The sequence below is a fragment of the Carassius gibelio genome, chromosome A24 (assembly GCF_023724105.1).
Source record: "Carassius gibelio isolate Cgi1373 ecotype wild population from Czech Republic chromosome A24, carGib1.2-hapl.c, whole genome shotgun sequence".
In the NCBI taxonomy this organism is placed as follows: domain Eukaryota; kingdom Metazoa; phylum Chordata; class Actinopteri; order Cypriniformes; family Cyprinidae; genus Carassius; species Carassius gibelio.
Genome location: NC_068394.1, coordinates 15,134,407 through 15,161,132, shown reverse-complemented (window position 1 = coordinate 15,161,132; position 26,726 = coordinate 15,134,407). Strand labels below are relative to the sequence as shown.

Genomic DNA, 26,726 nt, shown 5'->3' with positions numbered 1-26,726 from the left:
TCTTTTAATTAGCTGAGGAATCTGATGATTTGGCGTCAGTGTGTTGGTGAGACAGAAGGCTGTTGTTGAAATCTGGCACACTGAACCCTTGGCAAACACCTTATCTGCAGTGTGTGCCTTACACTGGGTGTAGCGAGAGTAAAAATAAGTCAAAATAAGACGTCCTGCAAAATAACAGTCTGCTACACTGAACTGAGCTGCTCATTTAATGAGAACAGTGTCTGATTTACAGTTCACAGTCACTAAAATGAAACGACAGAAGCTGCATTCACCAGAAGGTGCTGCTTAGGTCATCATTTTATATACCAGTTTTAGTTTTTACTAGTAGACATCTAGTGCTGTTTTGAGAATCTACAAGCTACTTTGAGCACTTATATAGACTACTGAGTAGCGTTGGGAATCGAAGACAAGATCCAGTTTACAACCGCTTCAGAATTTCCAAGAACCGTGGATTCAATAAGAAGCGAGCAGGCATGCTTTAACGTGATCTTAAACCATTTAAGCGCAAGAGGACGCAAAAGAGAACTCAATTCGGCACTCGTACACACATCCAAAGCATGAACACAGAAAGCTGTCTCTCATTTATCGTGTGAATGCGGAGTTGAGATCTCTTTCCTGTCTTCTTGAACAGACAAATACACACAAATGTATGTTATAATTTCCTTGTAAACACAGTTGGTCTTAAGTATATATAAACATGAGAAAGAAACTGCATGCGTGTCAGTATATTGGAACAGTGCAGTAGGTCTTAAAGTGACAGCAGCCTAATATTCCTGTTTCTGTAATCAAAGAGCAAAAGAGAATAGCTCGCTAATCTTAACTGAATGACTTTTGTAACTTTAATAAGGATTAATGGCCACGTAAAGGCCGTATGTGTACTTATGCTCAGAGCTGTTTGTGTATTACAATGTCTAACGATCAGTTATTTTGGGAAAACCCACTTGTTTTGTTGCTCGGAAAGTCCATCATCTACTGTCATGTTAGCTTCCCCTTTAACTGTGTCCTGCACTGCTGAGTGAAACTCCTGGTTCTTTGATGTGATTGGTGCATTAAAGGGATAGTTCACCCAAAAAACTGTTGGTGGATCCCATTGATTTCCATAGGCTTTTTACATAAATCCCACTTAAACTGTTTGAGAAAAAATATTAAGTATAATAAGTATAAATATAAAGTTGTTTTTAAATTAAATAATTTATACTATAAAGTCATAGTAAATTAAGGAAAATATTACATGGGAATATTTATTTTATATTAAGCTTTCTTTCTAACTTCTTGCATAAAATAAAACATTAAAGGGGTCACAAAAGTTTTTTTTTAATTATTATTATTTTATACTGTTGCATGAGGTCCACTTGTGACATTAAAAAACATCAAAATCAATAAGTAACAGGCTATTTTCTCCCCTGGTTTTTAATGGGCGCGCCGCATTGAAGACTTGGAGGTGAACGCCCACTGCTATTACTGGATAACCGTTTAGTAAACTAACTTTCTGTTTGTCAAGTAACTTGGAGCCTTCTGTGACTTCGCTTAGACACGTACACATAATCAGGACATATCAAGCCATCTCTAACAAAGCAATAGTGACACACAGTACAAATATTTTTTACACACATAAGTGTGCTTCGTCATTCTTGTCAGATTCAATAAAGACACAAAGCATTGATTTTTGATCTCAATCTCTCTGCAAATCCCAGCGTCTTGTTTAAATGGGAATCCGCTGTGAAATAAAGCGAACAAACGCACAGCGTTTTACTCACGTCAGCTGAAACTTTATTAAAAATAAAGTTCAACGACGCATTCCTAATACTTGAATCTGAAGGAAGGTATTCTTCCACAACCAGGCACTGCACAATATTCTGCGATCTTCAATGGCATGTTTATTGCTTGGTTGCTCGTCACTTATGTTATTTACCTACTGTATCATGTGTGAATCAGTGGGCGGGGCTACAGAATTAGGCATTGATATTCTTCAATGGAGGCGGAGCTTAACATGCAGGATATATTTTAGTACAATGACCTAAGTAAAACTTCATATTTATCTGTAAAGCACTTTTCACCATGATGTTTGATGTTTGACTTGGAATCGCTAAGAATCAAAATCGATAAGCAGAATCTGATTCACTATGCATCCAACCCTGTTACTGAGCCTTTACTAAACACAGTTTCTTCACCTGGACAGGTTTTCTCTGGAGAGATCGGACTCGTAAGCCTGGCTCCGGAGGGGGCTGAAGTCCGAGTACATGTCCTCAGTCCGGTCCAGGCTGGACTGGGTGGACGCTGGCCTGCACATCTGTCTCTGGTAGTACGTGTGGATGCTGTCCCGCGATGGAATGTTCCCCTGCAGAGCAGCAGACGAGGGGTTAAACCTCAAGGTCTACAGTGCTGTCCGTTCCAAGCATGATGCTCATTATTCATGTGAGGTGTTATTATATGCTAATACTGATTCTGCATACGACTCCATGCAGTCATTTGAGCCCACAAGATTCAATTACACTTATGTTAACATTATTTATATGCTATTATTACATGCTTGATTGCAATTGGTCAGTCGTGGCATTCTGATGCTGCCATCGTACATCTAAGTTATCGACTGTACTTTCTTTAATATTAAACTGTCATAGCATTGAAGTGTTCATATTGTTGTCAGAACAATTGTTTTGTATATTGTACTAGATTATAAAATAATAAATTCTCAAATCAATATTTCATGTCTGTGCAAACTCTTTTTCTTTTGCATTTAAAGAGCTACTATAATATATAAACAATCAACATAAATCAACATTTTTTGTCTAATTATTTATGCATGTGGTAAATAGCCTTCCAATTAGTGGGATAATGTAAATCCAGCTGGTTGTCATTGCTAAATAATTTATTTTTGCAACAACTTTACCTTTACATTATCCCTTACTTATAGTACTTATGTAATATATTGAATTAGCTTTTCTTTTTATATGTTTACATATAACATATAAATATTACATATTTACAATTTTAGAGTTTTAGTTATTTTGTTATGTCTTTGTCATTTGTCATTATATATATATATATATATATATATATATATATATATATATATATATATATATATATATATATATATATATATATATATAATATTTATTTTTACCTTTATATTTATTTCAATTTTTAGACTTATTACTTCAATTTATTATTCATTTTTTAAAATCTAATATTTATATATCATATTTAATTGTATAATTTTATTCTATTTCAGCTTCAACTGAATTAGGAAATATTATTAGTAATACGTATTGTCTCATATTTAGTTAAGGATAATAACACTGCTTTATATAAAGTTTACAAAGTATGGATATATCTAACCATTTTCATAACTCTTCTACTGAATATGAAGTATTACAATTTGTAGCCAATTACATATATAAAGCTGTATACTGTATTGTCAAAAAGGTGCATTCATTATAAAATTATTATGGTTATATTTGTATTAACTTTTTCTTTCATCACATTATATTTTTATTAATTTTTTTGAATTCATATTTGTATATCATAATATTTTTTATTTTGCATGTTTTTTTAAATACATATGTAGATTTTCTGCTATTCTAAAAAAAAAACATAAATAGAAAAAAAACATGAATATAAAAAACATTAATAAAAAAAGTAAAGATCATTATTTGTCATGTGCACCCAATAAATAAAATACAAGTGCAGATGCAGGCCACTCTACAGCCCTCTAGTGTGTTATTTCTTGTGCCAGCACTACCTTTTTGACCTCATGAGTGAGCATGCAGCGCTCGATCCGCAGGACGGTGGAGATATCGATGTGTTCCTGGCAGATGGAGTTGAGCCAGGCGGTGAAACTGTCCAGCAGGGCCAGGAAGAGCACCCAGGAGAACTTCACAATGTTGAACACTCGCTTCAGGATGTTATCTGAAGCACAGAGACATGCATATTGATGCACATGACAACTGTAAATCATAATAAGAGGAGTATTTGAAGTGTGGTCTAACCTGGTCCTTCTGATACCTCCTCCTCTGTAACAGCTTCATCCTGATCTTCTTCCTCAATGGCCACATGCACTGCAAATGATGAAAAAAAGTAAAAGTTACAGCATTATTACAATATAATAAGCAGATAATAACCTTTAACCCTAATTTGTTACACCAACGTATAACTTTTTCGGTTTCAGACACATTTTCACATTGTGAGTGTGCTGGATAAGCTATTTTTTAATATATATTAACTGAATGTTTTATTGGCTCTAGCTGGCTCCTGAATCTGGCGAGAAGGTTGAAAATCTGTCCAGCCATCATATGGGATGAATTGACCGTAGCGAATGTAACACGGCCCTCTTCATCTCTCAGACCCAAGAATGCCGGGGCCTGGAAGCCGCCCACCAGGAGGGAGCTGGCAGAGCGAGCCTCCATTTACAAACTTCAGCAGAGTGGGTTTAATGAGGCGCTTGATGTTCCCAGTAGAGTCGCACTCGTGTTTACAAAATGACTATTAAATACCAGAGCATGTAATTCTTTGAAACAGAAAACTACAGAGCATCAAAACCAGGGCTGGACATCAATCTGCCCATCTATCAATCTGTCCATATCTGTCTGTCTATCTATCTGTCCGTGTCCATCTGTCTATCTATCTGTCCATGTCTGTCCATCTATCTATCTGTTCGTCCATCTATCTGTCCGTGTCCATCTATCTGTCTGTGTCCATCTGTCTATTAATCTGTCCATGTCTGTCCATCTATCTATCTATCCGTGTCCATCTATCTATTAATCTGTCCATGTCTGTCCATCTATCTATCTGTCCGTCCATCTATCTGTCCGTGTCCATCTATCTGTCTGTGTCCATCTGTCTATTAATCTGTCCATGTCTGTCCATCTATCTATCTGTTTGTCCATCTATCTGTCTGTGTCCCTCTGTCCATCTATCTTTCCGTGTCCATCTTTCTATTAATCTGTCCATGTCCATTCATCTATCTATCTGTCCGTGTCCATCTGTCTATCTATCTGTCCGTGTCCATCTGTCTATCTATCTGTCCGTGTCCATCTGTCTATCTGTCCGTGTCCATCTGTCTTTCTATCTGTCCATGTCTGTCCGTCTATCTATCTGTTCGTCCATCTATCTGTCCGTGTCCATCTATCTGTCTGTGTCCCTCTGTCTATCTATCTTTCTGTGTCCATCTGTCTATCAATCTGTCCATGTCCATCCAACTATATATCTGTCCGAGTCCATCTGTCGATCTATCTGTCCATGTCTGTCCATCTATCTGTCCGTGTCCATCTGTCTATCTATCTGTTCATGTCCGTCCATCTATCTGTTCGTCCATTTATCTGTCCATGTCCATCTATCTGTCTGTGTCCCTCTGTCTATCTATCTGTCCATGTCTGTCCATCTATCTATCTGTTCATCAATCTATCTGTCTGTGTCCATCTATCTCTCTGTGTCCCTCTGTCTATCTATCTGTTTGTCCATCTATCCGTCCATGTTCATCTGTCTATCTATCTGTGTCCATCTGTTTATCTTTCTGTCCGTCTCCATCTTTCTATCTTTCCATCTATCTATCTGTTTGTCCATCTATCTGTCCATGTTCATCTGTCTATCTATATGTCCGTTTTCATCTGTCTATCTATCTGTCCATGTCCATCTGTCTATCTATCTGATTGTCCATCTATCTGTCAGTGTTTGTCTGTCTATCTATCTCTCTGTGTCACTCTATCTATCTGTCTTTCCATCTATCTGTTTGTCCATCTATCTGTCCGTGTCCATCTGTCTATCTATCTGTCCATGTCTGTCCGTCTATCTATCTGTTCATCAATCTATCTGTCTGTGTCCATCTATCTCTCTGTGTCCCTCTGTCTATCTATCTGTTTGTCCATCTATCTGTCCATGTTCATCTGTCTATCTATCTGTGTCCATCTGTTTATCTTTCTGTCCGTCTCCATCTTTCTATCTTTCCATCTATCTATCTGTTTGTCCATCTATCTGTCCATGTTAATCTGTCTATCTATATGTCCGTTTTCATCTGTCTATCTATCTGTCCATGTCCATCTGTCTATCTATCTGATTGTCCATCTATCTGTCAGTGTTTGTCTGTCTATCTATCTCTCTGTGTCACTCTATCTATCTGTCTTTCCATCTATCTGTTTGTCCATCTATCTGTCCATGTTCATATGTCTATCTATCTGTCCGTGTTCATCTGTTTATCTTTCTGTCCATCTCCGTCTGTCTATCTATCTTTCCATATCCGCCTGTCTATCTATCTGTCCATATCCATCTGTCTATCTATCTGTTTGTGTCAATCTGTCCATCTATCTGTCTGTGTCACTCTGTCTATCTATCTGTCTGTGTCACTTTGTCTATCTGTCCGTCTGTCTGTTTATCTGTCCATTCATCTATTTGTCCATGTCTGTCCATCTATATGTTTGTGTCTGTCTATCTATCTGTCCACCAACCATCTGCCCTACTGTCTGTCTATCTGTCACTCTATCTATCTGATCGTGTCCATCTGTCTAAATGTTGGTTGTCCATTTGTCTGTCCGTCTGACTATCTGTCTCTCCATCTATTTGTCCATGTCTGTCCTTCTATTTTTCTGTCCATCTATCTGTCTGTGTCCTTCCGTCTCTCTGTCTTCCATCTATCTGTTAGTCCATATTTCTATCTGTCTGTTTATCTGTCCATGGCCATCTGTCTATCTATCTGTCCATGTCCATCTATCTGTCCATGTCCATCTGTCTATTTATTTGTCCCTCCATATATCTGTCCATTCATCTATCTTTCCCTCTGTCTATCTTTCTGTCTATCTGTCCATGTCCGTCTCTCTATCTGTCGTCCATCCATGTCATCAAGGCATGTTTTTCAAACAATTTTTTTTAATTGAATCATTTTCATTTACATGATCCAATATAACAAAGGAACTCTAAACCAGAGTTTAGAATAAAATAATTAATATCTATCTGTCCATGTCCAGCTGTCTATCTATCACTACGTCTATCTGTCCATCCATCCATCCATCCATCCATCCATCCATCCATCCATCCATGGTTCTTTCCAGATGTATAACCGTACCTTCCTTTTGGTTCTTCTTGCTTGCTCTGCCCTCCGTGTACCTTTGCCAGAATCGCCGTCTTTCCTTACTTTGCTCTTTCATGGCAGTTTTCGAGTCAGTTATCCAGGCATGATACACAAACTGAGAAGAAGAGGATCGGATTAGACAAAGATATGACAATGCAGGAATCCAGATAGGATAGTGAGCTGCTTTTGGGTTGGGTGTTTATATTCTATGTCTAACTATAGTTGGTATGGTTTGAATCAGTCTTTGAGCCCAATTTAAGTGCCTCTCTAGTGAAAAACAAAGAGTCCTATACACATGCAGGGTATAAACTTGCACTCTGTACTGGTCCTTTAGCAGAGCCGATAAAACAGGGTGTTTTAGGAAAATTCCTGTCAATCAAAGATACCAACACAATACACAAGACAGGAAACCAGCTTTAGGGGATGTTTTGCTCCAAAGGACAGACATTCTGATTGTGGTGTCGGGTCTCATCCAAAGAAAGAATGATTACACTGTTCACAAAGGAGAAAAACACAGCCTTTGTTTAACTGGCACAACCAAACCCCAGAAAAACCTCCCAGAAAAATGTCTGCAACTCACATGCATCAAGGGCTGGATGATAAAGCTAAGAATATTATATCTTATTTATATTTTCACTCGTTTGATGATACTTCATTCTTATCAGATTATCTATCTATCTATCTATCTATCTATCTATCTATCTATCTATCTATCTATCTATCTATCTATCTATCTATCTATCTATCTATCTATCTATCTATCTATCTATCTATCTATCTATCCATCCATCCATCCATCCATCCATCCATCCATCCATCCATGTCATCAAGGCATGTTTCTCAGACAATTGTTTTTAATTGAATCATTTTCATTTACATGATCCAATATAACAAAGGAACTCTAAACCAGAGTTTAGAATAAAATTATCAATATGTATTAATGACCAATTAGTCACTGTACTTTAGAAAGTTTTAGAAATAAATCAAACTTACCAATTCTAACAATATTTTTTCTAGCTCTTTCATACTAAGTAGGTAAAACCCGTCTAATAACGACTTTTGGAAACTAATTTTATATTTCCAGCAACGTAACTTCATGAGTTTTTAATATATCACCCAGCCCTGAATGCTCCTGCAATCGGCAGCATAATACACTGCATTTCCTTGGCATGCAATGCACCGTATCCGCTCTGTTTACAGATGATTGACGTGCAACTGTAATAATCAGCCATTTCGGCTCTATTAGCTCTCAAGTTAGAGCCATAAATACATGTATATTGTGCAACAGAGGAGCAGGAAAATGCAGTGGAGCACCATAGCCATCGATGCTCATAGAGGACAGAGCTGACACATACTACAGCATACGGGAAGAGAGGAGATATATCAGGCATTGTGAAGTACCTTGGCTGCCCTGATTACATACTGCAGAACAGTTTTGGGCAGTTTAATGACAGACTTTGGTAAAGCCAGCAAAGCAGAGGCAAATTTTCGGATAGCTCTCTACAAGAAATGACAGAGCAGGCATGGGGTTAGTCAGGGTCTGCGCTAGTGCTATTACTGCTCTTCCACGCAGGAAGCGAGCAGTTAGTGGTCTGGTAAATAATGAAACATTGTTAAGTGCTGACGGAATAAAAGAAGAAAACACTGAAACATTTTCGTAACACAGAGCCTTTTAGGTTAAACACGGATTTGTGTGGGAACGACACATTTCAGCACAGTTATACGACTTAAAAATGGGTGCGCATGCAGAAGAGCACTTACGCTTCTAGAATATTTACCTGGAACGCTGATCTTTTGGGAGGTTCCTGATCGTTTTTGTCCTCGTCTTCCTCCTCTTCCTCACTATCTGTCTCGAATAAGTAATAATTGCCACTTCGGACCACTAAAAGAGACAACAAATCACACATCACTTTTCTATAGAAGTCAACACAATATGCATACCCACAAAGAGTTCTTGACATTAAAAACTATTAACATAGTTATATATATATATATATATATATTTATTTATTTATTTCTGTAAACATTTTGTTCGTTATTTTACTAAAATATATATATATTTGTATTTTATTTATATTATTATTTGATATTATTTTCTTTAATACACAGAGTAATATGTTAATTCACAGTCATATTTAATTTAATTGAAATGTTAAACAGAAACAAATGATGTTTTGATGTGAAATATTTGAGATTTTGAGAAAGCGGAGACATTAAAGAGATCTTCTTTTTCCCCTTTTAGATGTGAATTTGAGCTACAATATTCAGATCAATGTTGGGATCTTGCGAAATGAATAAAAATAGATTTTAATACAGAAAATTAAATAAAGGGCAGGAGACACTAACTGGACGCATGGTCAACCCAAGGCTTCCACCACTGCTTCCTTCTGTCTTTCTTCTTCTCCTTGCTGTTCTCTCCTGTAATGTGGAGAAATTGTTCTGTGAACCCATCACACGCTCACACAACACTCCTAAAAACATGAAAACCATTTCAAAGAGCCCACATTAACTCAGAGCTCTGGTATGCGCGTTTCATGTGTTTTAGGTTTGATTGCAATGCATTTAACACCGCAGTTAAACGCAGGCACTTGAGGAATTTACGAACCTTCAGTTCACTGACACTGATGTTGGACTAAAGTGTGTGTTTCGACAAAAATACAGTCAAACGTGTGTAGGACAACACTCCATTTTTATTTTTAATTTATGTGAATTATTATTAATAATTAATGTCTGGATTATTCTCAGAATAAAATTTTGTGTCCCAGTGACTTACTAACATTATAATTAACTGGATACTGAATTAAAAATTTCAGAAGTTAGAAGTTTTGGAAGACGACTTTTCATTTATTTGATCAAAAATACTGTAAAAAATGTGAAATATTATTATCATTTCAAACAGCTGTTTTCTGTGTGAATCTGTGTTAAAGTGTAATTTATTTCTGTGATGCTCCGCTGTATTTTCAGCATCATTCCTCCAGTTTTCAGTGTCACATGATCTTCAGAAATCAGATATAAATATAAAATATAAATCTTTTATGACATTATAAATGTCTTTGCTGACACATTTGATCAACTTAATGTGTCCTTGCTGAATAAAAGTATACATTTCTTTAAAAAAAAAAAGAAAAAGAAAATGTGTGGTACTTTGGGCCTGAGGTGGGAAAACATGCTATTTTTAAGTTGTGTAAATATACCTTCATCATCGTCCTCTTCCTCCTGGACTAGTGAGTGACTCTCGCCACTCTCCTGCACCAGAGACAGCATCCTCTCTTTACCTCTCTTAAACTTCTGCTGTCGGCTCTTGATGCGGTCCATCCTGAGAGGAACAGACGGAGGAGAGCGGAGAAGTTGTTATTTTGATTCCTCAGCCTGTCTGCTTGAGCTGACCTAATTTAGCTGTTCTCTTTAACACAATTAGAGTCTAATTGAAGATCAAGAGTCTTCATGTCGGGGCTTGTGTGGGTGTGCAGGAGGCACAGAAACAGCCTCGGTCTTGGCAAGCCTGAGATATCCTGCAGATGTGACCTACTAACACACTGTTACAACTCTACCGCTCTTCTGGAAAACACTGGTTAAACAGCGGCTCTCAGGTGCTAAAAGTGCTGGATAGATGATAGGAAACACTGTGACAGTCAAGCAACAAGCAGCAATCTATTTGTTCCATTTGTGTGTGTTCATGCATCAATCAGCGCATGATTTCAGAGGACTGCGTGAAAAGGGAATGCAGCAGTTGGCAGCGAACAATGAAGCATTGTGAGTCCCACACTGAACTCACTGTCTCTTCAGCAGATCCATGGACTTCTTCTCTTCTTCTATTCTGGCTTTAACCACCTTCACAATGGTCGCCTGAAACAACTCCGCTCCTCTGACAGACAGACAAAGAGAAACAGAGACACAAAACAGAGAAACCACAGTCTGAATACGTCTGGAGCGCTCTCATCATACAAAGTGTTACATTTCAGCTTCAGATGAAGCAGAGTCAAATGTACTCTTTGTAGTGCTTTTTTATCTTCATATATTTATTTATCATTTCGTTTGTTTCAGAAAGCTGTCATGGTGTATTTTACTGTGTGACAATTAAAATATTTCTTAGAAGTTAAGTTAGAAATAAGCAATAACATAATAACCAAATGTAACCAAATCTAAAGTAAAAAAAAAAAAAAAAAGCTACTACATTTCTTATTGTAATTTTGTTTAACAAAAAAAGAAAAATAAAAGAAAAATATAAAGACATAAAAAAACTATTAAATTAAAAAATAATAATAACAATAATAAAATAAATAAAATACATATTTTTTAAAATTAAATTAAATAAAAAAATACAATAAAATAAAATTAAATTAAAAAATACAACAAAATTAAATTAAATTAAATTTAAAAATAATAATAAAATAAATAAAATAAATATTTTTTAAATTAAATTAAACTAAAAAAACAATAAAATTAAATAAAAAAAATACAAAAAAATAAAATAAAATTAAATTAAATAAAAAAAATAAAATAAAATAAAATAAAATTTAAAACTATAATAGTAAATCTAAGGTACTAAAGCAACACTGTTTGGATGATTACACGCAGGCAAACATGAGAAGCGACTGAAAGCAGACAGCAGTAGCTCGTCACGTGTGTGTGTACCTGGAGGCGAGGAGCTGAGAGGAACGGATGTCTGCTACGACGTGCAGGAAGTAGTAGCTCATGAAGACCCTCCTCTGCAGCAGCAGGAAGGCGAAGCAGATGCTGTCCCAGATGATCCCGGCCTCGTCACTCGGCAGCTCACACTGTTTATTTGCGTTCTGCTCCGCTGCGAGAGAATCATCACAATCTAATCAAGCTCTGCTGCACACTAGGATATTACAATTTTGGTCATTAAAATGAGTTACCTATTGATGCTTCTAAAGCTTTTCAGTCATTTATTTTCCAATTTTATAAGTGGACTTTTACACAAATGGTTTTCTCAATCTGAGTGGTGCATCATTTTCTGTAGATAGAACAGTTTTCAACATGGAAAAGAAAATATCTTACGCTTTGAATATCCTTGAATAGTGCAGGCCAGACTGAATAACTGGATCAGCCAGCAGTGATTGGCCACCAGCGCTTTAATATATCCACACGCCGCGATCTGAGAGCCCAGAGAATAAAGACACAATCACAATCTCTCTGAAGAGCATAGAAGTGAGATATTTTCACAGGTGTGCATGTGCTGCGTGTAATTATTCACGTCTTTCACACCCTCTGAATTCAGACCCACAAAAATGCAGAGCGCTTTAAACAGAGTTATGATTTATGTCGGCCCCTGGCTGTTCGAGACATCGCTCAAGCTCATTTAGTACAACAGCTTTGAATGCAGTGAACTATGACTGAGTTAGCATTGAATCATGGATTAAAGTGGATTTATGAGCTACTCACCGAGAGAATGTTTTTCATGGTGATTACGAAGACGTTGTATGCTATGAGGAAGTCCCAGTAATGAAGGATGCTTTTGATTGGCTTCAGTAACAGCTCGCCCCCAAAGATCAAGAAGTAGAAGCAGGCGACCAGGTATCCCATACAGAAGATGCTGATGCGTGTGGTGCCCGTGATGAAGATGATGGTGAGGACGAACCAGAACATGTAGCTGAACATGATCACCTTCAGCATATCCAGGTACGACCTGCAGAGAGGACACGGAGACGGTAAAAAGTTTGTATTTATGAATTAAATGTATACTTTTGTTGATCGAGGATGCATTACGTTGATGAAAAGTGCAATTAAAGGCATTTATTATGTGACGAAATCTTAAAATTTGGAATAAATGCTGCTCTTCTGAACTTTCTGTTCATCTGTGAATCCTGAAAAATAAAATGCATCACAGTTTCCACAGAAATATTGAGCGGCACAACTGTGTTCGACATTGATGATAATCAGAAATGTTTCTTGAGCAGTAAATCATCATATTATTCATGATTTCTGAAGATCATGTGACACTGAAGACTGGAGGAATGATGCTGAAAATACAGCGGAGCATCACAGAAATACATTACACTTTAACACAGATTCACACAGAAAACAGATGATTTACACTGGAGTTATATTCACAATTTTACTGTATTTTTGATCAAATAAATGCAGCCTTGGTGAGCAGAAGAGATGACTTTCCAAAAAACATAAAAATCTTACTGATCCCAAACTTTTGATATATATGGATCATTATTATTGTTCACATACTGTATATAGAAAGATAAGAATAAGAAAATATTGTCTTTTTCATAAAGTTCAAGAATGCGGTGGTATGATGATATTTGCTACGAAAGGCAGTTATGAGCCATTCTTGCTTATAACCTTCAATCCCAAATCTTCCTGCGTCTAAAGGCAGCGTTTCCTCAGAACGAACCTGTAACACATTAGCAGTTACTTAGATTTACTGGAATCTGTATAAGGACAAAGAAATGGAAAAACTGACTGCAGAAGTCTAAAATATGATCAGAGCAGCAGACAGGCGTCATTAAAATCTCCAAATTCCTTCATCACCATCATCGTCTCTAATTGTTTGGACTGGCTGAAGCTGGAGAATCACAGTGGTTTTTATACAGCTGATGGATGACTCGCTCAAAGATAAATGATCTAGAATCACTTTTCATCATCTCGTTTTTCTCTACCTTAATAAGCAGAGGAAGCTCAGCTGATCCCGAGACCACAAACATTAGCAATTTAATCACGACTGAAGTGTTTTCTGGCTTATACTGGATGACAGAGTGAGCAATCAGAGTTTTTCTTTGAATTGTTAGTCTGCATCAACCCTTTTTTAAGATGTTTTTTCCCATGTTTATAATTCTGTAATTCTGCTGCTTGGTTTCAAACATTTTTTATTAACAGAAACTGGGAGTGGTGAAATAACCGCTGGTCTATGTGATGCTGAGAGGAGAACTAAAGGAATACATATCATTTATGCCGTTTCTGTTTTGATATGGTCCTTTAAAAGAAGTATTTCAAATGAACAAAGGGTGACGTGAATGGGTGGATATAAGAATGAAATATAAATATGCTAAAGGGCGATGCACTGAAATTTTGGCAACTGGAAAATTCGTTTTAGAGACCGGAAATCAGAGAGAAACAGTGACTTAATAAGTGTTCATTTCGTGACACAATGTGGATAAACAGATAAACAGTCAGCTGTATGGACACTCGTGCTGGATTAACAACACTGATTTCTCATTTTCAATCGAGACTTTAATATCAATTAAAATGATACAAATAAAATTAAATAGTAATTTAAAGGTACAGTTTGTAGGACCTGCCACTAGAGGGAGCACTATCAAAACAATAACAATCGCGTGGTTTGATGACGCTATGAAGGAGCGTGGAAATATGGGATTTGTTGTCTTCTATCCAACCGCTGAGGGCCATCAAATCAGACAGAAACATAAATTATGGATTCAACGCGAGTTCAACGATTTGCTCGAGTAGATTACATACGAAGTCAATGCAAAGACGCGATCAGACTATGGATCAGACACGTCCTCGTGTGGGTCTAGAGATGCGATCCCCTGCGTTTGGCGCGAATGCCCCATAATACTAATATTGGTGATCGTTATAATAGCATACGTTTTCTGTAAAGATACGAATCAAAACAACTCACATGTCAAGTAATACACAAGCGAGATCGGCATCTCTTTCTAGTTGAAGTTTGTCGCGAAGCTACTTCCGCATTTGTCCACAACACTGTTGTCATGTGGTTTCTACGTCCGATACAGTAGGTGTTTTTTTTTGCAACAATATTAATTCAGATATACAAGAAAACTACTTTAAGTTAAAAAAACGTCATTTTTGGTTTTGGTTTTCAACCAAGTGCATCTTGAATTTTCCTTTCAGTTTTGGCCCAGAATTCTCACTATGATGCATAATTTATACTAAATATATATATGGAAATTGATTTCTTGTAGTTCTTCTGCTGTTTGTGTGAGATGTTTACCTGCAGTGGATGAAGTCGGGCACAGGGTTGTGCTGGCTGAAGCTGGCGGCGTCCAGATCTCGACAGATCTCCACATTATCACCCGCCAGCAGCTGCACGGCCGTCACGCTCTCCTCCTCAAACACACGCCCCTGAATCGACGCACACAGCAGCAGCATGAAGTCATCTGCAGAGAGAGAGAGACAAAAGATCAGCCAACGTGATGAGAGAGCGTTAACACAGATTCAACATTACTCACAGAGGAGGAACAGGGAGTTGGGTTTGGTGTGGAAGTCGGGGAAGTAAAGCCACTTGATGACGTTTGAGTCCATGTTGGAAGAAGGCCGTCTCCACGGATAGTCTGAACCAGAGGAGAAATATTAATGAAATTCTGAAAAAAACAGTCAAGGGTCGTCTTGAAGACAACTAAGAGTGAAATAGCCGTTTGGGTGCCATCAGAATGAGAGTCCAAACCACTGATAAACACATCACAATAAGTCAATCAGTTAACATCTGGAGTTAAAACGTCTTAATGCTGGATTTGTTTCATCTTGTGTCTTCTCCAGATGTTCACTGATGGACTGGAGTGCTGTGGATTATTGTGATGTTTTTATCAGACTCTCATTCTGACAGCACCAGCAGAGCATCAACTGATGAGACACTGATGCAGTGCTACATTTCTACAAATCTGATGAAGAAACAAACTCATCTAGGATGACCTGAGAATGAGCACATTTTCATTCATTTGTGAACTGTCTCTTTAAGCAGACACCTGTGACTCACCTGTGCAGGCCGCAGGCGGGATGCCGATGCACATCAGGTACTGGAAGGCTAACATGCAGGCCAGGAAGCAGCAATACTTGGACCAGACGCAGGCGATGGCTTTTCTCCTCCGCTGATACATCACCGCTATCAGACCGAACGCGTGCAGCATGGCATAGAAATCCATCCGCTGGCCGATCACATTCACCGCTAACAGAAAACAGGTCTGGAGGAGCAACATTCAGCCACGGGTTTCAAATTTGGACAATAATGGGTGCATTTGATACCATCACTATACACAAATAAAAATTCAATATCATCCATCCATTACCTTCACACTCTATTGTGGTTTATCTGTCTCAACAGTGTGTTAGAAATCTGAGCTTCAGATGATAATCTATTAGAGACCGCCTCACAGACAGAGAGTAAATCATTTGTCTGTACAAAACCAAAATCAAAAGAGAGAACTTGATTCCTCCTCAGGAACTCGAGCTGCATCGAGAAACGCTTTGGGATGCCCCTGCGTGACCACGTTCTGAAGGACACGTAAAACAGCCCAATGGAGCAGCAGGACGTCACGAGTGGGGTGTCGTGAGCAACCAGGAAGTATAAAAGCACATCCGGCAGACGCGCAAGTTAGCTTCTGCCCTTCAGTAGCGCTCTGTGTATGTGTCAGTCCTATTTACTGTTGTCTGTCAGTCACAAGCATTCATTCATGCCTAAATCAGTAAAGCAATCATTGTTGTTTGTTTAGGAGTGGAGCTCGAGGGGGCTGATTGTAATGACGTCAAGCTGCTCTCATTGCATGTGCTCTACTCTCGCCTGGCAGTGTTTGATGAGAGCAGCCAGGCTCGCGATCCCAATGGCAGTGGTCCCATTGTTGCCGAGGCACACCATAGACTGTTGTCATGTGGATTAGTGGCGGGATCTGAGATGGATTCGTCCTTTTCTCAGTCCTCACCCACTAGATCCATGCCTCCCTCTCAAGGATCGGAAGCCCAGGCTGCGGTTTCTTCCCCAGCGAGAAAGAGCCAAGCACTCCCTTTATCCTCTTCTGAGGAGATGGATATTATGAGTGAGGAGACAGAGGAGACTGTGGACTCGCCACCACAGTCCCTCACCTATGAGGAGCTCATGGAGATTGTGACTCGTGCTGTAGCCAAATTAAACATCGATTGGCCAGCTAAGAATCAGGATGCTCGTCCAAAGAGTAAATTGGATGAGCATTTCCTGAGGATCCATATCACAGCCTTCATGACGGAGCCTTCCGTTTTCCTCAATCTTGCTTGCAAGCTTGCGAGCTATCTCTCCCCATCTGTAGCATTTTCCCTGAAGGCCCCGAAGCTTCCCTCCAGGATCATTAGACTGACATCGAGTCTGGTTGGGAAAGCTTATACGGCAGCAGGTCAGGCTGGCGCATGTTTGCACACCATGGCGATGTTGCAAGCATACAAGGCTGACTTGCTTAGGGACCTGGATGACAAGGGGGAGGAGGAATCTGGCGTGGTAGCCAAACTGCGTTGGGCCACAGATTCGTCTCTCCGGGCCACCAAAGAAACAGCCAGAGCTATCGGCTGTTCTATGCAAGATGAGGAGAGATTCTTTCTCCTAGATATCCCCGCTCTCGCCCTCTGGCCTTTTCGGTTACGCAGTTTCGCAGTCGTCGATAGGTTTCAGGAGGCGAGGAAGCAAGCGGCGATATTCCAACGTTTCCTCCCTCGTTGCTCCCAGGCCCATGGAGCTGCTGAGCAGGAGCAGCCCCAGCCATCAAGCTCCTCATACTGCCAGTCTCAAAAGCAGAGTGTTGAAGCCCGCACCCCTCCACAGAAAGATTGGGGATCGGGCGATGCTCTCACTTGGGTTCTTCTTCCGCCTCTCTCTCTTACAGTCATAACTTCATCATTCCAAAGAAGGATGGATCGTTGCGTCCGATCTTAGATCTCCATCTTTGTAACTGCACTATCAAATGGCTTCAGTTCAAGTTGCTCACTATCAGCCAAATAGTATCTCAAATCCAGTCTGAGGACTGGGGTGTTACGATAGATCTCAAAGACGCTTATTTCCATGTTTCCATCCTTTCTCAACACTGGAAGCAATCAGGGGGGAAGCATACCAATATCTAGTTCTTCCCTTTGGCCTATCACTCTCACCCTGCACTTTCACGAAATGTGTGGATGCTGCTCTGGCTCCTCCGCATACTCAATTATACCAACGATTGGTTAATACTAGCTCAATTGGAGCAGATGGTGGCTTGGCATTGAGATGTCATCCTCGGTCATACGAGAGACCTGGGGTTAAGACTAAAGATCAAGATAAGTGTGCTTTCTCCGCTACAGAGAACCACTTATTTAGGGGTGCATTCAACCCCAATTCAGGCACGCTTGTCTCCTGCTCGTATCGAGTCAATCCTCACAACAGTCAAGAGAGTAAGAGAAGGCCAGTCACTCACTGTTAATTAGTTTAAAAAGCTGTTGGGTCTGATTGCAGCGGCATCCAACGTGATACCCTTTGGCCTGCTGTACATGAGACACTTGCAGTGGTGGCTCAGAACCAAGGGATCAATTGGCGATGCTTACCTGCCTTGGACATGTGGAAGAAACGTTGGTTCCTAGCTCAAGGCCTGATGTTAGGGGCTCCTTGTCGTTGTGTAATGCTAATGACAGATGCCTTTCTCTCGGGTTGGGGGGCGGTCATGAGTGGCAACTCTGCCCAGGGTCTGTAGGAAGGCCATCATCTCACGTGGCACATAAACTGCCTGGAGATGCTGGCCGTGTTTCAAGCTCTGACACACTTCCTTCCAGACCTAAGGGGAAGCTACTCTCACTAAGAGCAGTGTATATTCCTGGGTCTCTCAATCAGGGGGCAGCCATTCTGTCGAGACTGTCGAGTTCTGGAGAGAGTAGCCAGGCCAAGTAGATGTGCTCAAGAAATACATACAGAGGCAGCAACTTACTCATATGGCGCAGTGGATATTCTCTGTCCCAAAGCGTTTCTTGACGCAGCTCGGGTTCCTGAAGGGGTCTCTGTGCCATACTCCCTTCATCCTTGCAGGCGCTACTTTATCGACGCTAACTTGCGCATTTGCCGGATGCAGTTTTATACTTTTATAGATCATGTGACACTGAAGACTGGAGTAATGATGCTGAAAATTCAGCTGCACATCACAGAAATAAATTACAATTTAACAGATATTCACATAGACAACAGCTGTTTTACATTGTAATAATATTTTATAATTTTTACTATATTTTTGATCAAATAAATGCAGCCTTGGTAAGCAGAAGAGGCTTATTTAATAAAAATATCATTAACGAAGCTCAGACTTGTGAATGGAAGTCTATGTATACATTAACAGACATAAAGCTGCTATTACCTCAAGACCAAATTTGTAAAAGAAGTAGTTGATGAAATATTTGGCGCAGTTGAGGATGCCGTCATCCAGATGTTGACGTGTGATGTTGTGAAAGATGGTTCTTGTGACCGGAGGAGTGAGGTTGTTTTTCATTCGGTAGAAATCCTGGTGACGGTATATGGTCACTTCAAACGCCAAGAGAGCCAGCATCAGTAGGTTATTCTGTGTGCCGAAAATAAATTAATAAATTAAGGGAAAAGGAGGTGTATGCAGGGTCTGAAATTAACAAGACAAGAGACAAATGCAAGTATAAATCGTCAAATTGTAAGTTGCTAGTGTCTGGTAACTTTATTAGGAGCTGATGAATAAAATCTTGATTAAATGTTATTTAGAGGATCATACTCTGACACCTTTAGCTAAATTCTAGGGAAATTTTGTAGCCAAAAAAGTTAAATGATCTATTGTCGACAGTTTAGAGATGTATGAAGCACAGCTCACACAGAAATAATTGTCCAAACAAACTGCTTTTACAGATATTAATGTTAAAATTAAAACTTAAAACCAAAATAATATCAACAATAATAATAACAAATAAAATAAAATATAACAACCTTTTAATTTTAGCAAGTTGCAAAGCAATGTACTTTTGCCTTGATGTACTAAAAAAAGTCAAAATAAAACCGGGAAAAATAAAATAAAAACTATACAGACATATTACAAAAATTACAAAAACTTTCAAATGAAAATGGATAACATTAAAATAAAAATATTGAACTACAATAACAATATTGACCAATTGAACCCTGGTGTAAAATTAATGATGACATGGATCAGCATTGTTGTAGTATCACTGAGAAACTTTTAAAGTTTTTATTAATTTAATATTTTACCAATAATATTTTCTGTTTTAACTTAAATTTTTAAATGTTATTATGTTTTAAAAAAAATTTTAGTAGCTTTTTAAAAAAATATGTCTATATTGTTTTTATGATTTTTTTTACATTTATTTCCGTTTTAGCTATCTTAGTAAATCAAATTAAACTAAATACTAAAGTTAAACTAGTTAAATTAGCTTTATATATATATATATATATATATAACAACTAACAAAATTATATCAGTAACGTTTATTTTATGTCAATTAAAAATATGTTGCTTTAATGGTTTTTATTTTAGTTTCAAATTCAAATATTAGTTTGAAGTTTTAGACAACTATAATAATCCTGGTGGCATCACGTGGAATTATTACAATCCACCAAAATGATCTTCTTTCCCTTTTTGTGTGTAGTTTTACTGAATTAGCATAAAATAATAATAATAAAAAAAGTCTTAATAATCCCACTTTCCTAGGGATAAATTATATTTTTAATAACAATAAAAGTAACATCATGCAGAATATATTAATTGGCAGATCACTGTGTTTAGACGCTGAGCACATGTTGGTACCCTCAGATTCTCCAGCAGTGGGGAGAACTTCCTGAGGCCGATCCAGTTTGCCGGATCCACCGGGCCGCTGTAGAGCAGAGATCTGGTCATGTCTGAGCGCTGAGCATCTGTGTAGTTCTCCGGCTGGAGGAGAGAAGAACAGACTGAGACCTGAGCGTGCGTGTGTGTGTGTGTCATGAGTGTGTGAGGACTCACCATACTGCAGTTCCTGGAGTACGAGGACGGGTTGATGGAGGTCAGCTGGTACAGCATCTTACAGACGATGATGACGCAGGTCCAGACGGTGCAGACGCTGGACGCCAGAGGTCTGAACTGACTGAAGGGCAGAGCGAAGGCCCAGCTCACCAGGAACACATAGTTAAACACAGACACCTGACAGAGACACAGAACATGTGGATGAGGAGGATGCAGCGGTCCGCTGATCTGAGATGCTCTAGCGGCTTGAACAGTGTGCTCATCTAGGTTTTCACATTTCTGGACATTTTTAAAAAGCCAAATGTAAAAAAAAAAAAACATTTATATATAGAAATAAATAATAATAATAATAATAATTGCTGTTAATAGTATTCATCCTCTGTTTGACTACGTCTTGTATAATTTTTTCTGAAAATGTCTGCCATATGCACGTAAACTGACAGTCACCACTGATGAGCTACTACTAAATATTGTAGAAAAGTTGCTTTGCAATGATTTATATCGTAAAAAGTGCTATACAAATAAACTTGAATTAAACTTGATCAATAAATAAAAAGATACAATTTAAAATTGGTTAAAAATAAAGAATTCTTAGATTCAAAGAAACAACTAAAACTGAATAAATTATAAATAAACCAAATAATAGATAAGACAAATAAACAAGTAACGGAGAGTAAAAACAATCAAGCTACATATAATCTAAATAATATCTTAGACACATTTTTAATGTGTCACAGTATAAATTGGTCTTCAAATAATAAACAATATAGATGCCATTTAAATTTCAGTTTTATTGATATTTTTCTATCATTGAGATACTATTATAGGATTTTTTAATATTTTGAATTAGACTTTTATTTTTACATTTTCTGCTTTTGTGTTCATTTGAAAGTTTTAGTAATTTTTTAGTAGTTTTTGTTTTATATATATATATATATATATATATATATATATATATATATATATATATATATATATATATATATGTGTGTGTGTGTGTGTGTGTGTGTGTGTGTGTGTGTCTATATAGTGTTTATTAATTTTAAATTTTTAGTTTTAGTTAATTTAGTACATCAAGTTAAACTAAATGGAATTGAGAAATGTCACCTTTTAAGATGAGTTTAAAGGGTTGGTTCATCCAATAATCAAAATGATGTCATTAATGACTCACCCTCATGTCGTTCCAAACCCGTGAGATCTCTGTTCATCTTCTGAACACAGTTTAAGATATTTTAGATTTAGTCCGAGAGCTCTCAGTCCCTCCATTGAAGCTGTGTGTACGGTCTACTGTCCATGTCCAGAAAGATAAGAAAAACATCATCAAAGTAGTCCATGTGACATCAGAGGGTCAGCTAGAATATTTTGAAGCATTGAAAATACATTTTGGTCCAAAAATAGCAAAAACTATGACTTTATTCAGCATTGTCTTCTCTTCCGTGTCTGTTGTGAGAGAGTTCAAAACAAAGCAGTTTGTGATATCCGGTTCATGAACGAATCATTCGATGTAACTGGATCTTTTTGAAACAGTCCACCAAATCGAACTGAATCGTTTTAAACGGTTCTTGTCTCTAATACGCATTAATCCACAGATGAATTAAGCTGTTAACTTGTTTAATGTGGCTGACACTCTCTCTGAGTTCAAACAAACCAATATCCCGGAGTAATTCATTTACTCAAACAGTACACTGACTGAACTGATGTGAAGAGAGAACTGAAGATGAACACCGAGCCGAGCCAGATAACGAACGAACGACTGACTCATCGGTGTTCGGATCACCAATAGTTATTTCTGACAGTTCGATTCAATAAACCGGTTGAAGAAAACGGTTCACCGGTTCTTTTGCGCTCGACGTAATGGCGTCATTGTCGATGATTGCCCTTGATTCGAGCCTTCAGTTTACCTGCGCCCATAACACTAGCACAGAATCAGTTCAGAATCAATCACCAAAAGAATCAGTTCAGTTCAGACGCTCTGTGTGTCGGTCTGCTTCACGCTGAATCACACATGCGCAGCATCATCAGCTCCTCGGTTCACGAATCGGACGCGTCTGACAGAAACGGTTCTTGACTCGTGAACGAGTCATTATCTGGCTCGGCTCGGTGTTCATCTTCAGTTCTCTCTTCACAGCAGTTCAGTCAGTGTACTGTTTGAGTCAATGAATTACTCCGGGATATTGGTTTGTTTGAGCTCAGAGGGAGTGTCAGACACATTCAACAAGTTAACAGCTTAATTCATCTGTGGATTAATGCGTATTAGAGATGCGAACCGTTTAAAACGATTCAGTTCGATTTGGTGGACTGTTTCAAAAAGATCCGCTTACATCGAGTGATTCGTTCATGAACCGGATATCACAAACTGCTTTGTTTTTAACTCTCTCTCACAACAGACACGGAAGAGAAGACAATGCTGAATAAAGTAGTAGTTTTTGCTATCTTTGGACCAAAATGTATTTTCGATGCTTCAAAATATTGTAACGGACCCTCTGATGTCACATAGACTACTTTGATGATGTTTTTCTTACCTTTCTGGACAATGGAGGGACTGAGAGCTCTCGGACTAAATCTGAAATATCTTAAACTGTGATCCAAAGATAAACAGAGATCTCACGGGTTTGGAACGACATGAGGGTTATTAAAAACATAATTATGATTTTTCGATGAACTAACCCTTTAATTATACATAATTCAAGCACTACTTCTAGAGCACACAGAGCAGTGTAGAGCAGCTAGAAACCACGTGTGTCCAGGAGCGATCACGAAAATGAGACTGCTCCTCACCTCTCTGACTGAGACCCAGATGATGTAGGACGAGACGATCTTGATGATGTGGAGCTCCAGCAGCCACCAGATGAAGAGCTGCAGCTTCTGAACACACTCCAGGAGCTTGAGGAACAGCACGGTCAGACGCTCCAGCACCAGATGCCACTTACTCTTCAGCTCTTCACACCAGAGAAACACACGCATCACTGACAGAAACACACCAAGACTTTACATTTTCAGATCAAGATCCAGAGGTGCTGCTCTGAAGAACACACCAGTGCTGTTTCTAACTAAAACCATTTGTGTTATTTCCATTCACTGAAATAATATATAGCTGAAAACCAAAACCACATAACAAAATGACTGAAACGTAAGCTAAAATTACAATCAAAACTGAAAATATAAAAATAAAAGCTCATTGGAAATATGAATAAATATTATAATACAAAAATAACTTAAAAATGCTAACTGAAAATTATGCACCTTAAAAATCAGTTACAAATTTATTTAATAATCCTAAATTTTGCAATCTGAAAAAAAGATGCACCTGTATTAAAATAAGTTAAAATAAGTTCAAGCTGTCTTGACAACAAATTGAAATAAAATAAGTTTAAGTATTTAAATTACAAAAACTTTAAGTTAAATGAACTAAAGATGAGTATAACAAAAAAAAAAAACATAAAATGAAAACATTTGAAATACAATTAAAATAAAAACAAAAGGGTATCACTTTATTTTATAGTCCTGTTCCTCATGTAAATACTATGTACTTATTATAGTAATTACAATAACTATGTAAAAACTAGGTACTAACCCTGAACCTACCCCTAAACCTAACCCTACCCCATGTAGTTACCTTGTGTTACCAGAACTTTCTTAGATAAATACACTGTAAGTAAACTATAACTACATGTTAGTACAAGTACTGTAAAATAAAGTGCAACCAACAAAAGAATATAATAAAAGCTAATTCAAATTAATAAATAATACTAATAGAAGTACAGAAATAATACTGAAACAACTTAATAGTGAGAATAAAAATAAGCTCCAGAACCTGAAAAAGATGCACCTATAGTGTTAAAAATAAGTTAAAACTTGAACAAAATTTTAAATGTTGCCTGAACTCGTAACTAAAATAAAATCAGTTTAAGTTGAATACTAAAATAATGATATCACTTTACAATAAAGTTCCATTAGTTAATGTATTAACTAACATGAACAATGAATAACACACTACAGTATTTATTCATCTTTCTTAATTTTAGTTTATGAAAATAGTTGTTTAAGTTTTAAGTGCATTAATTAATCTGAGCAAGCACATTTTTTTCTAATGCATTTATAAATGTTTATATTAACATAAACTGAGATTAATGAATGCTGTTGAAGTATTGTTCATTCTTAGCACATGTTAACTAAAGTAGTACTAATCATAACTAATGAACCCTACAGTAAAATGTTACAAAGTAAAAAAAAAAAACAAAAAAAAAAACAATAAAGCTAAACAGAACATAACAACTTTAGAAAAATGACTAAAATGTCTAAAACTTAAAACAAAATCTAAACTGAAAAAATACAAAAAGGAAAGCTAACTCAAATCTTAATAACTATTAAACTAGTAGTGAAATAATGCTAAAATAGCACTGGTCTGAGAATAACACACATGTGAGAAACACTTCAGCTGATGATTCTGTGCAGAGAAACACACACAGAGCAGTTTGTCAACATTATGATGCTCAAACAGCCAATAATGCCTAAAATATCTCAAAACAGTCATAAAACACAGCCACCCACCGATGAATCACAGCCACATGTTTATGAAATACATAACAACAGTTTAGGAAAGCAAAGTCTGAGTCACAGCTGAAAATACTGTGTAAAACACAACATGTGCTGTTACTAGACGTTAACAGTCCAGAGGTGTTTACACATTAAACAGGTCTAGAAGCTTTAATTCTGCTCTGTTTGCTCTGCTAACAATAAAAGCCTCTTCCATTCGTATCGCTCCAATATAAGTTCAGATTTTTATAGTTTTATAGTGCGTTTCATTCAAGCCAGGATATAAACAAATGATTTGGTCTTGTAACTTAATTTCATATGCTTGAATGATGCTTCTGAATCAGATGATAGCATCTGAAGGATACAATCCAGTTTCATTGAATTACTTCTGAATGAATATTAATGGGTACAAAACGTTGTTTATTTTCTTATTTTAAATGTACTCTGATTTCCAAACTTCTGTCTTAGTTTACATCTGAGCAGAGATGAAATATGACACATTGGATGAGCGAGAGCGAGAAAAACACTTTTATTCACTACAGACTAATTTTTTTATGCTTTTAATTTATGCTTTATTCTAATATTGCATTTAAAAAAACAATATATTTTTTTTCCCTAAAGAAACAAACAATCAAACATAAAAAAAATCTTATAATTATATAAATTATAAATGAATAACAATTTTCTTTAGACAAAATGTTACTTAATGAAGATTTACTTACTTTTTTACTTTTTACAAAGTAATTTCACCATAATCAAAATTTAATAATAATAAAATAATAATAATAATAATAATGTCTCATTTGTTATAATCAAAGTACATCTCTCTTTTTATTTATATTTTTTTCCAAACTTTCTAATTTTGCTATGTTTTTATTTAATATTAATCAATCATTTTTATTTTCCTAAAGACATACATTCATACAAAGTAGAAAGATTTAGGGGTCGCCCAGCCCACAGCTCTACAAATATCTGTCAGCGAGGCGCCACGAGCCAGCGCCCAAGAGGATGCAACACTTCTAGTTGAGTGAGCTCACAACCTGAACGGGCAGAACACACCTTGAGCCTGATACGACAGGGTTATGGCATCCACAATCCAGTGGGCCATCCTCTGCTTAGAGACAGCACTCCCCTTCTGCTGGCCTCCGTAACAGACAAAGAGCTGGTCTGAGGCCCTGAAGCTTTGTGTCCGGTCTACGTAGCATCTCAATACTCGGACAGGACAGAGCAAAGCCAGGGCTGGGTCTGCCTCCTCCAGGGGCAGCACGTGCAGGTTCACCACTTGGTCTTTGAAGATAGTAGTGGGAACCTTAGGCCCGCAGCCGGGCCTGGGCCTCAGGATTACCTGGGAGTCAGCTGGCCCAAACTCAAAGGCATGAATCATCGACCGGACACAATTGCGTCGCTACTGCCCGCTCCACTGTGGGAATCGACAAATAATCCCC

General features: G+C 37.6%; 1 protein-coding gene across 2 annotated transcripts in view; it reads right to left on the bottom strand.

Moving 5' to 3' along the window:
* Positions 1–26,726, bottom strand: part of LOC127946279 (piezo-type mechanosensitive ion channel component 2) — a 118,149-nt gene that overhangs the window by 16,913 nt on the left and 74,510 nt on the right. For both annotated transcript variants that reach the window (XM_052542744.1, XM_052542745.1), the window contains exons 19-36: positions 23,524–23,684; positions 20,746–20,922; positions 20,551–20,673; positions 19,126–19,326; positions 15,774–15,978; positions 15,250–15,351; positions 15,012–15,177; positions 12,470–12,713; positions 12,086–12,182; positions 11,699–11,864; positions 10,839–10,928; positions 10,258–10,379; positions 9,410–9,481; positions 8,842–8,945; positions 7,058–7,178; positions 3,993–4,061; positions 3,746–3,912; positions 2,172–2,338 (exon numbers count right to left, since the gene is read on the bottom strand). In XM_052542744.1, the coding sequence (XP_052398704.1) occupies positions 2,172–2,338; positions 3,746–3,912; positions 3,993–4,061; positions 7,058–7,178; positions 8,842–8,945; positions 9,410–9,481; positions 10,258–10,379; positions 10,839–10,928; positions 11,699–11,864; positions 12,086–12,182; positions 12,470–12,713; positions 15,012–15,177; positions 15,250–15,351; positions 15,774–15,978; positions 19,126–19,326; positions 20,551–20,673; positions 20,746–20,922; positions 23,524–23,684 (2,554 nt within the window). The remainder of the gene's footprint in view (positions 1–2,171; positions 2,339–3,745; positions 3,913–3,992; positions 4,062–7,057; positions 7,179–8,841; positions 8,946–9,409; positions 9,482–10,257; positions 10,380–10,838; positions 10,929–11,698; positions 11,865–12,085; positions 12,183–12,469; positions 12,714–15,011; positions 15,178–15,249; positions 15,352–15,773; positions 15,979–19,125; positions 19,327–20,550; positions 20,674–20,745; positions 20,923–23,523; positions 23,685–26,726) is intronic.